Source organism: Myotis davidii, unplaced genomic scaffold (genome assembly GCF_000327345.1).
Source record: "Myotis davidii unplaced genomic scaffold, ASM32734v1 scaffold570, whole genome shotgun sequence".
NCBI classification, from domain to species: domain Eukaryota; kingdom Metazoa; phylum Chordata; class Mammalia; order Chiroptera; family Vespertilionidae; genus Myotis; species Myotis davidii.
The window spans coordinates 1,383,881-1,396,052 of NW_006283631.1; the positions used below are offsets into that span (position 1 = coordinate 1,383,881).

A 12,172-nucleotide genomic window follows, 5' to 3' on the forward strand; every position below is an offset into this window, starting at 1 on the left:
CTTTAGCTAGAAATACTTAACTGATATTTCCTTTCAGGCTCTTTAAATCTTTAAACAAGGAACATTTCAGAAGTGTTCTGCTTTTGATTGCTGTAGATCCATGTCAGTATTTTATTTGGATAAATTAACACTTTTTCTTTGCCCTGGCCAGTGTGGCTCAGTTGGTTGAGCATCATCTCATGCACTGAAAGGTCTCAGGTTCAATTCCCTGTCAGGGTTGCAGGTTTGATCCCCAGTAGAAACGTTCAGGAGGCAGCTGATCAGTGTTTTGCTCTCACATTGATGTTTCTCTCCCTTCCTCTCTCTCTAAAAACAAAACACAATAAAAAATATTTTTTAAAGTTTTGCTTTATTACATATAGATAACAAAGAATAAAATGTATAACAATAATAAATATCAAGGCATGACTATTCACAGCCTCTTTCTTCTCAACTGCTAAGCAATATTTTGCTATTGTCTACCTAACCTTTTCCTCTTCCCTCGGTTTGGGACTTTATTCGTAGATCAGAGTGAAGGGGTGTGTGTGTGTGTGTGTGTGTGTGTGTGTGTTGGAGGAGAACAGACTAGGAAAGCAGGAGGGACATACCAAAGAAAGATTGGTGAAATTTACATTACAAAGAAAGCAATTGACTGATGGAAGAGAATAAATTTGATCTCAGGGAAGAAAGGGGAAATGGAATGAAAGTGCTCAAGTTTCTGAGAAAATATTAGTAAAAATGTTGAGGAATAGCCACTGTATGGAGAAGGGATGTTGAAATGACAGATAGAAAAGAGCTACTTTGTAAGTTTTGCTCTAAAGAGTGCATCTGTCCACTACACCCACCACACACACCTAGAGCTTTCTGAAGTGAAGGTTTTATTGGCTTTCAACATTTTAGGACAGTTTTCTCTGAATTTTATATTATGCTAAGACTGGGCCACAAAGGACTTGACAATTCAAACTACCAAAATCTCAGGACACTGGGACACGTTTCCTATTTAGACATTTTCTATAGACATAAATTAGTGACTCCTAATTTTAAGATTAAGATTTTTAAAAAACACATAGGGAAAATATTAAGGGATGATGCATATTCTTTAAAGATGCATTTCTTGAGGTTTTAATCATTTTGGGAAAACTCTGCTATTAAGCATTTAATATTGCTACTACCCTGAGGCCTTCCTAAAATCAGAAACTCTTTTTTTTCCACAATCTTTCAGCATTTTTCTTATATCTCTGTTATTATACTCAATTTATTTTGTCTGGCTTGTTTTTCAAAGAAATTTCTTATTAAAACACCATATGTTGGCCTGGATTTAGTCTTTTCCTCCCACAGATTTACTGAAGTATAATTGACAAAATGTATTTTATATTTCGCATATAATAGTGTATTAAAGTATACAACTTGATGATTTGATATACGTTGTAAAAGGATTCGTACACTTGAGTTAATTAACATCACCTCATAGTTAACTTTTTTGTGTGTGGGGAGGGGGGAATGCTTCAAATGTATTCTCTTAGCAAATTTCAAGTGTGTTCTACAGTATTGTTAACTATGGTCACCATGCTGTACATTAGATCTTCAGAACTTACCCATCTTATGCAAAGTTTATGCCTTTGAGCAGTCTCTCCCCATCCTCCCACCTCCCCCAGCTCCTGACAACCGCCAATCTACTCTGTTACAGTACTTGTCTTTCTCAGTCTGGCTTATTTCACTTAGCATAATGCCTTCCAGTTTTATCCACGTCATTGCAAATGACAGGATTTCCTTCTTTTTTGTGGCTGAATAAATTCCATTGTGTGTATATACCACATTTTCTTTATCCATCCATCAACAGACACATAGGTTGTTTCCATGTCTTGGCTACTGTAAATAATGCTGCACTGAACATGACAGGAGAGATATCTCTTCCAGAGAGCAATTTCATTTTTTTGAATATATACCCAAAAGTGGGATTGCTGGATCATATGGTAGTTCTATTTTTAATTTAGCCTGGTTTTATTCTTAATTGTGTGTTGTAAGGTCATTGAAGACAGAGACCAAACCTGACTTACAAAACAATATCATGGCAATTAACAGCACAGGTCTTGAAGTTAGACACAGCTAAGTTTGAATCTTGGCTCTGCCACTCCTTAGTTAAAATACTAAGTCTTTTGTGTATGTGTGTGTGTGTGTGTGTGTGTGTGTGTGGTTGTTGTTGTTTAACCTTGTTTAGTCTCAGTACTCTCATCTGTAATATTGAGGTAACTCCTATTCCTCTCAGGGCAGTCATGAACATTAAATGAGAAGATGTATGAAAGGGTTTAGAACACACCCAAGTATTCAACCAATGGTAACTAGTATTATGTGTATGCCTACTTTATTATTTGAATTGCTACCACATAGTACAAAAGTAGCTGCTCAGATCTTTTGCTAAACAAATCATGGCCAAGATGAGAGAAGAAAACCAAGAAAGGAATCTAGGGCCTGGCACCCTTATTTTATTATTATACCTTTGTTTCTCTCTGTGACCTTAAGATGTGGAGTCCCAGGGTCTGCCATGGAGGTCTGAAGCCTTCTTCTAGTCCAAATGAGCCTTGTTAATGGTGGGGTAGGAGGAAAGAGTTAGTACCAGGGCCTCCTTAGGAGTTCTGAGCCTCTCAGGGGAATTCCAATTCAATCTCTAGTTCCTTCACTCTTCCTGCCCTCCCCCCATGGCATCTCTACAGAGTCTCCTCATGGTGGGAACTTCCAGTGACTAACCTGTAACTTTGTGGGGTCCCCAGGAGTTGGGTGCCCTCTTAAATACCACTCCCTGCATGAAGCACTTCCTGTTTTTCCAGGTCAGAAAGAGTCTCTCCTGTTATATCACATAGCGCTCATTGTCCTCTTCTAGCGATTAGCTTTATGTCATTACCCCTGTGAATTGCAAGGTCTCTGAGAGCAAAGTCTGGCTCTAGTTCCTGTTTAATCAGTACAGTGAGCTGTTCATAGTTCTCAAGTAATGATTGTTTTGCTAAATTATACTGAAGCCGGTCTTGGTGCTGCAGCTAAATCCCAGGCCTTGCCCTAAACTCTAAGGTGTTATCCTGATCCCCAGAGCTTTAAGATACAAACTCTGCCACCTCTGAGGGAACACAGCCTCTGGTAAATTACCAGTTCATTGTTTGATTCACTGTACAGTTCCCAGCAATAGGTTTCAAAAAGCTGGCAGGAATCCAGAAGAGAAATTTTATATAGGGAATAGATAGGGATTTACAAAATGGTAACATCAAACTCTTTCCTCTCTATAATTTAAAGTTGATTTTTTTTTTTTACACCATCCAACGATTACATAGGAGTGTGGTGGAAACAGCTGAAAACAATCTGAAAGAATGCTGGCTCTATTATAGGAGACAGTTTACTTAGTAGTCATATAAAAATAATAAAGTAATAATTTATTTGGTCCTAAATATAATTATTCTGAACCACTCAACATGCACAAAATAGTAAATTTTTCATTCTCAATTATTATTACCATAGTCTGCTAAAGTGACTAGCCAAAAGTAATATTTTATAGCTATTATTATGAGTTGTTTATCTTAATTTGGGTGAAATAACATCTCAGGAAAAAAGTTTGCCATCTCAGCAACTTTCTTTTCTCACTCGGCATGGAGAGAAAAAAAAAATTACCCTTTCAATTTCGTCTTCCCCTGCTTGGACCTCAGTTCTGCTTGAAGAATGGGAACGTGTCTGCTCGTGATTTCATGTAGCTCTTCACGAATTCGGTTAATTTCCCGAAGCCCTCGGCCAGCCCATCCCCGGTGGTGGCACAGCAGGGCTGCACATACCAGTTCCTGTCACTGCAGAGTTTCTTCACCTTGAACAGCCTCGTGATGTCCTCGGCGGTCAGAGCCCCCGGCTTATCTTGTTTGTTGGCTAACAGAACAACCGGCACATTTTTCATGTGTTCATTCTTCAGAATGTGCTCGAACTCCCTCCTGGAGGCTTCCAGCCGCTGCGTGTCCGTGCTGTCCACCACATACACCAGCCCGTGGGCGCGCTCGCAGTAACAGCCCCACACGGCCCTCATCCTCTCCTGGCCGCCAACATCCCAGACCGTGAAGGACAGGCTCTTGCCCAGCTCCAGCATCTCCACGTTGAAGCCCACGGTTGGCATGGTCACAATGTCCTTAGCCAGCTTCAGTTTGTAGAGGACAGTGGACTTGCCAGCAGAGTCCAGGCCCAGAAGAAGAATTTGGGCTTGCTGGACTTTAGGGGTTTTAGAACAGGACAGGCCCATTTCAAGCTTTTCATGAATCCCCTTTTGGCCAGAGACAATGTTTCTTCTCCGGGTCTTGCATGAACATGCTAGGAGGAGAGCAGAGAGCAAATGCTTCCCATTGTATGCGGAGAAGAGGAACTTGTGTGTATTTATACTGTAGCTTATCAGCTTGATGATGGGCAAACAGTGTTTTGTTTGCAGTTCCAACCAATCCTGGGGAATCCCTGGTGTGAGTAACCAGCCAATGCCATAGTCAATCAAGGGGGAAATAGTATGTGGGTGAGTCGGACTCAGGAGGGGCCTGCCTGGCTGATGCTGCAGCTTGTTCTCCTCCAGGTATTAGAAATCAAAGGTAACCAGAGGTTCAGACATGCATGGGAGCAAGAGTTGGCGGAAGAATAAAACTTAACTTGACAAGCGGTTTGTAGAACTTCTCCAATTATTTGACCATTTATGTTATCCCAGCAGCAAATAAGTAACCAGCCTTATGAAGTCATAAAGAGAGAGTTTATCTCATACTTCCCTATGCAGTATCTTTAGTACTTTCCCCTTGTCCAGATTACTCAGTAGGAAACTTGAAACCACCCAAGGATGTCTGGACCTTACTCCCATAATCACATAGAGAATCACTTCTTTAATCTTCTAGGCAGAAAACTTACACTATTCATAAGACCAGATTTACAGAGGGGGAAGCTTGGCACACAAACACTTTTAAAATTAAGCACACAGTCTGATTAAAGATGACAAATTGATTTATTTGGAATCAATATCGTAAAACATATTTTCTTGTATTTATCTCCTCTCTTTCTCAAGATTCCACCAAAATGATGGTGAAATAAAAATAAAAAGAACATGTAAACACATAACAAAAAGGCAGGAGAGTCCATCAAAGGGTGAGGGATTTTAACAAAATTCTGGCAGATGGAATATAGGTGGGAGATGAGTGGTAACTGATGCAACAGGATGAAATTGAGGCTTCGGATGTTGATTCATAGGTTACAGAGGGAAGGAGTGAGATGAGGGACTAAAAACATAGAGGGTCAGCTAAAAGTCTGAATCAGGAACAAAACACACACACACACACACACCTTTGCTGAGTGACATTTCAGCAATGATAAGTTACTCCCTAGGCAAAAAAAAAAAAAAAAAATTGAATGGTTCTTTTCTAAAGAAATAGAATGATGTCAGAAAAAGAGACGAATGAGAAGGGGTTTTATAGAGCAGCAGGATTGGATGCAGTCACATTAAGCTTCAATAACATTAGCATCTGTTATGTGATTGGAGGAGAGCCCAGAGAAGTTGGAAGGTGAAAGATCTGTGGTCTTACTTTCTTTGATGAGCTGAAGTCACTGGTTCAGAGGTTCTGAGGCATGCGTGGATCCTGGCGCTCAGAGCTCTCAGAAATAGAATTTATTTTTTTCATGCCGGAGTATGGATTTTTAAAAGGCCAAGTTTCATTTAATTAAACAGTGAAGCCAAACCACACTTCTTCTCAATCAGTTACTCCCTAGGCAAAAAAAAAAAAAAAAATTGAATGGTTCTTTTCTAAAGAAATAGAATGATGTCAGAAAAAGAGACCTCCATGTTTTGGCATTTGGGAGTTTTCACATTTTAATGCCTAACTCAACATTCAAGTAACCTATAGCCATCCTGGCAGTTGGCAAACATTGCTCATATACACAAGAGTTTCCAATCAGCTTTTCAGCACTTAGAGATGTCTATATTTAATATTTAAAATGCCTTTAATGTAAATGAGGGAAAGACCAAGATAGAAATAAGAACACTTAAAGTTTAAACAGAGTTAGTGCAGGGAACAGAAGAAAATAAGTTTTAATCAATATTTCCAAAGATTTGAAAAGATATTGCATCCATAAAACAGTAAATGGATGTTATTAAAAAGGCCACTCACTCAAAAAACAAAACTTCTGAAAATTAAAAACATGACTTCCAAATTTTAAATAAAGATCAATAATAGGTTGGAAGGAAATAGTTTAGAAAGCAGAAGATAGAAAATATGAAAGAAAAGATAGGAGTTATAGAGGATCAATCCAGAAGTTTCAATGTCTGACATAGTTCTTTATTCCAGAGGGAATAGAAAAATGCAAAAGAGGAAATTCTCAAAAAAATAATATGACTATTTTCCAAACTGAAAGAATGAACTGTCCAGATTGAAAGGCTTCTCTCAACGCTTAGCAAGTTGCTTTTCAATACAGCTTATACCAAAGCATATAATATACATATTTTATTTTTATTAAAACTAAAATCTTACTGTCTTAATTAAGTAGACTATTCTGAATGCAGAAAGTACACTTATGAAAAATTATTTTAACCTTTTAAAGAAACATTTTAACCAACTCACTATGTCTCAGAAAACAGATAATATTTTCATTCACTTATTCATCCATCTAGTCATTCACTCAACAACTATACATATTGATTGCCTACTTTGTGAACCATCATGCTAGAGTCCAGGGAATCTAAATACATTAGGTCTGCTCTTAGGAGCCTTTTTCATTGGAGAGAAGGTTTAAAAAAATGTGAATAAATAAAAATAATAATACAAACTAAAAAAATTGTAAATTCTAATAAGAAAAGAAAAGCTAAAGTATTCTGGATATTGAAAGCTTATTTCTGGATGGAGGCATTAGGGAAATCACCTAGACAAGATTAAAAATTGAACAGAGCCTTGTGAAGATGTGGTGGGGGAAGGGCAGTAATTAAAGAGACGGTCTGTGTGAACAACGTCTCAGAAATGGGAAAGTATAACATGTATGGGGAAAACAACAGGAATGCACAGCACGTACACATGTATTTTTTTCCTACAAACATCTTTAACTATTATGAGAAAACAAATATAGATTGTAAGACATGTTACAAGACAACAGACCTGGACTCTTCAAAGTATGTCCATATCATGAAAGATAGAAAAGAGGAGAGGAAGAATATTCTAAATTAAAAGATAACATGATTCCTAAATAGATTATGTTTATCTTTGGATTCTTTGTCCAGAAAAAATGATTAAAGAAAGTATGACAATTGAGGACATTTGATTATGAACTGTATATTAGATGCTGTTATTTATCAATGATAAATGTCTTGTGTACAGGGATGGTATTGTGGTTATATAAGAGATGTTCTTGTTCTAAAGAGACACCTGATAATGTACTTAGGGGTGATATCAGCAAGTTAATTTCAATTGATTCAGCAAACACACACATATAAAGAGAGAGCACTCACAGAAATATGGTAAAAATTAACTGGTGGAATTAAGTTGGAGTGTTGGGTGTTCATTGTACTATTCTGTAACTCTCCTGTAGGTTTGAAAATTTTCAAAATAACATCTTGAAAAAAAGAATTTCATGAAATGAGCTAATCAAATTAGACTGCAGTCTGAAGTAATATAGTGATATAATTTAGCTTACACCTGTAATAAGACTGTATTTCCAAAGGTGAATTTAGGAACCCTAACTACACTGCCACTTGAGCTCTTCCCAATTCCATATTTTCAATAAATTATCTTTTTAAATGTTTAAGATTTATTTTTTATTAAACTTGATACATTCTTTATGAGACCCACTGTTGGTATGTATATGCCTTCACTCTGTTTTCTATTTGACCAATTTGTGCCTTATTTTCAGGATAGCCAAACAAATGAGAGGTCAAGTTCTAGATGAATATTACACCCAAATGAAAAGATAATTCCTGTGAAAGGGAGTAAAATAACTTCTTTTCCATGCTAATTTTCATTTTAAAAGTCTACAAATATTTCAACATCCTTTCCTATTGTCCCACAACATTTATGGATTCATTTGTCCCAGCCAAACCTGAGGGAATCAGCAAGGTATTTGTTTTCTGTAAATCATTCTGAGATTATGCAAAAAGGTAGAATTGGGAGAGAGTTACTGGCAGGCTCTGAGTAGCACAGAAAATTTGCTTTAAAATACAGGAATGAAAGAAACATTTTCTTTAATTTCTTACCATGGAAATGGGAGGCAAATATACCTAAATTAGAAACTCAACCATGTACTGACCAAGTAAAGATATAGAAACATATCTCTTGGAAGAAAATGGCAACTTATTCCATTATCATTATTTTTCACAGATAAAAAAAAGAAAGAATCAGAAGGTGGTCATGCAACTTGCTTAGCTTATGCAGACTTCAAATATACCCTGTTTTATCTACAAGGACTATTTCACCAGTCTTTTAAAAAATAAACTTTTGGAAAATTGAAGTAGCATATATACATAGAAAAATGCAAAAATCATAAATATGCAACCACCACTGAAGCTAGGCTACATTTTTAATTTTCCATTTTTGTTGCAAGCGAAAATTCCAGACTTCAAATGTTTCTACACCAGTTGTCAGAAATAGACTCTGTTCTCAAACATGTGATGTGAATAACAGGTACTCATTATCATAGTTGAGATTCTTTGATGCTATGAAGAATGATATCTTCCAACCTTCAAAGCTTTTCCAAATGCTGTTTTTCCAAGACAGAACCAGCACTTGTATCTACATCCCCAGTGACAGAGAACTCTTTTGGTCATATGAGTAGACCACTGGGTCTGAATTCAAATCTAGCCTCTGGCACTTACTAAGCTTTGAATGGTGATAAAATCAAGACTATTGTGATAATTACTTATAGTATTACATAAAATAAATGTGAAAACACATTTCACCGAACCTAGCACATGATTGATAAAAATTTTCTTTCTCTCCTCTTAGAAGTTTTGTATATTAGCTAATATTTAAAAATACCTGCAATTTTCAAATTGTTAATTTGATAATTATCATCAGTGTATTCCCCTAGCACAGTGGTCGGCAAACTGCGGCTCAGCAAACTGCAGCTCGCGAGCCACATGCGGCTCTTTGGCCCCTTGAGTGTGGCTCTTCCACAAAATACCGGCTTCTGTGCATGGGCCACGAAATTTCAGTCGCACTGTACGTGCATGCCCACACGTGATATTTTGCAGGAGGCAGTCGGTCAATGATTCTCTCTCATCATTGATGTTTCTATCTCTCTCTACCTCTCCCTTCCTCGCTGAAATCAATAAAAATATATTTTTTAAAATAATATTTAAACAAACTCCAGTTATCTGAGACATCAAAAATCTAATGTGATTATGAATTTCACTTTTGCCTGTATTTTTCCTGTCCTAGTTTATGTACATATATAACTTCAACATGCTTCATTCATCAAACTTCTTTTGAGCATGTAATATGTCTGTATATAATGAAGACACTGGTGATATGGATATAATCCAACTAGTCTCCATTTTCAAGGAACTAATAGTCTAAGAAGGAGACAGACACTAACATGGCAGAGATATTGCTATCAGTAAGGTAATAAAACTTTAAGGAAGCACAGAAGTCATCAAGAAGGGTGAAATAGCAAGTTGTGTCCAGGAAACTGGAAGCAGTTTCCCAACTGTGGAGTTGACGTGTGTGGTGACAGAGGAATAAGAGGAGACGGGGCTGCAGGTCTGTGTCAAGCAAGCATGGCTCATGCATGGGGTGCTCACATCCTTTATCATACAAACTTGGACAGTTTTGAAAGTGGAAGGAGTACTTACAGTGAGTATGTCAGAAAGCAGGACAGTCCTGGAAAAACTAGGCTCTGTGGGCTCCCTACCAGAGGCCCCCTGAGACTTGCCTGGCTTCATGAGAGGAGGACGCTGGAGCTAGTGTCAGGAGGAAAGATTAGAGTGCCATGTCCGCATAGCGTCTCCTAAGTATGTCCATTGCCACTCACTGGCATTCTCCTACCTGGTCTTTCTAGAGCAGCGGTTCTCAACCTGTGGGTCGCGACCCCTTTGGGGGTCGAACGACCCTTTCACAGGGGTCGCCTAAGACCATCGGAAAACACATATATAATTGCATAGTTTTGTGATTAATCACTATGCTTTCATTATGTTCAATTTGTAACAATGAAATTGGGGGTCACCACAACATGAGGAACTGTATTAAAGGGTCGCAGCATTAGGAAGGTTGAGAACCACTGCTCTGGAGGCTAAACCAGGAAGTCAAAGTCGTAAGAGGACACAGTGGATAATAAAATCTACTTGACGTAGTTATTACTTCATACTGCCTCCAAGGAGAATGGACAGCCATGTGGAGGGAGTGGTGAGGGTTCAGGTCATTTGGTTCTCTCTGTTCACCCTCTTAGCTCCTTGCTCTATCCTTTTTCCTCTCAATTAATTTCTTTCCCCTTTCTTCTCTTCTATCTGTTTGGGTTAGGTCTGTGAAATGCTAGAGTAGTGGCCAGGAACAAAGTAATGAACTGTTATTATGTATTACAGCCTAGGTGAACAAGTTTCTCACTTCACAAATTGGGTTTTGTTTTTGTTTTACATTATGATTTCCTATACCCAGAGCCAGCAAAAGAGCCCTTCTTAAGTTCTTCAAGTTCCCATCCCACTAGCCCCTGCTGTCCCTGCCCCTAGCTCTAAACCATGAGGTTGTAGAGGGAAATGGTGTCAACATTCAGCTGGGTGTTTGCACCAATTAAATTGAAAATAAATTCAAAAAGTCTGCTCAAACCTGTAACATGGGTAAAGAGCATCAAGATATACTAGTAAGCTAAGATCCATATGCACTTCAAAGTTCCATTTTAAAATAAAATAGTCCTTAATAGGGTCAAAATGGAAAAGCTCATCTTGTGCCATTTTTAATGCATCCTAATTACATTTGTTAGAAGTATGTAAATAAAATACTGTGTTTCAGAGAGCGCTGGTACTCATATAATTTTATTTTTGCCTTCCTCTTTTCTTTCTTATCTTTAAAAAAATAATTCCTCCCTATGATAAGTGCGAAAGTAAAAATGTTGAGCATAAAAATATTACTTAATATGATTCAGGTCTCACTTTCTTAATGGATGTGAATACAGTATATGACCAAGTTTAATACTTGTATAAATAATTATCCATATACTATTATACCCAAATAACAATTTTTGATGAGAAATTCCCACGGGAATTTTTGAGTAAGAAGAGAGAAAAGAAATGGTAGAATAAGAGAGAAAAGAAAATGTTATCACACTTAAAGTGACAATGACATAGCAGGTCAGGCCACCAAGAGATATGGCACCTCCCCAAGGTTCCCCAAACCCGCCCATTGCTGCAGGTCCTCGGGATTGGTTTCCCAAAAATACCAATCAAGGGTCAGATGAGATGAAATTATTTTTATCAAAGATTTGGCCCTTGCACTTTTATTCTCCATAAGTAGCCCTCTTACCTCAAAATAGTGCAACCCACGGTGCACAACTGGTTCAAGTGCATAGCTAAAATTAACTCCAGTATGAGGTATTTCAAGACACAGATTAAATACTCCAGAAGTAAATCAAAGCATTTAGCTTCATATAGGCTTGAAGCCCTAAACTTTCCAGGTTTAGTCACACACAGATTGCAATCAGACAGACCTGGCTTCCAATCACAACTGTATCGCACCCTCCCCTCCACCCGCCCAGCCCCCACCCCAGTATAAACCTAAGCAAGTTTGTTTCTTCATTGGTAGGTTGGAAAATAATATTATCTGCCTCTCAGGGTTATTGTAAGGAACAAATGAGATACAACACAGCCTAGTGCATGACACATGATGCACACTCAGTAAACGGTAGCTGTTATTATTTTATTACTAGAGGCCCAATGCACGGAATTCATGCAAGAGTAGGCCTTCCTTCCCCTGGCTGCCAGCACCAACTTCCCTCCGGCACCTGGGACCCAAACTTCCCTCTGGCCACCGGGAGGCACTGGGACCCGGGCTTCCCTCGCAGCCCCAGCTTCATCCAGAAGGTCATCCGGAAGGACATCTGGTCTAATTAACATATTACACCTTTATTATTATAGATTGGTCACAGGGATAGGAGGTGGATCTATATTTGCTGGCCAAATGAGATACATTGTTAGCAACATCATGAGAGGGAGTATAAAGTTGTATCTTGGCTTCAT

General features: G+C 38.1%; 1 protein-coding gene across 1 annotated transcript; it reads right to left on the reverse strand.

The window, feature by feature from the left end:
- Positions 1 to 1,842: 1,842 nt before the first annotated feature.
- Positions 1,843 to 4,399, reverse strand: ARL14 (ADP ribosylation factor like GTPase 14). The gene has a single exon (XM_015565473.1). The coding sequence runs from the start codon at positions 4,241 to 4,243 to the stop codon at positions 3,665 to 3,667; it is 579 nt and encodes a 192-aa protein (XP_015420959.1). The 5' UTR covers positions 4,244 to 4,399; the 3' UTR covers positions 1,843 to 3,664.
- Between the last annotated feature and the right edge of the window lie 7,773 nt (positions 4,400 to 12,172).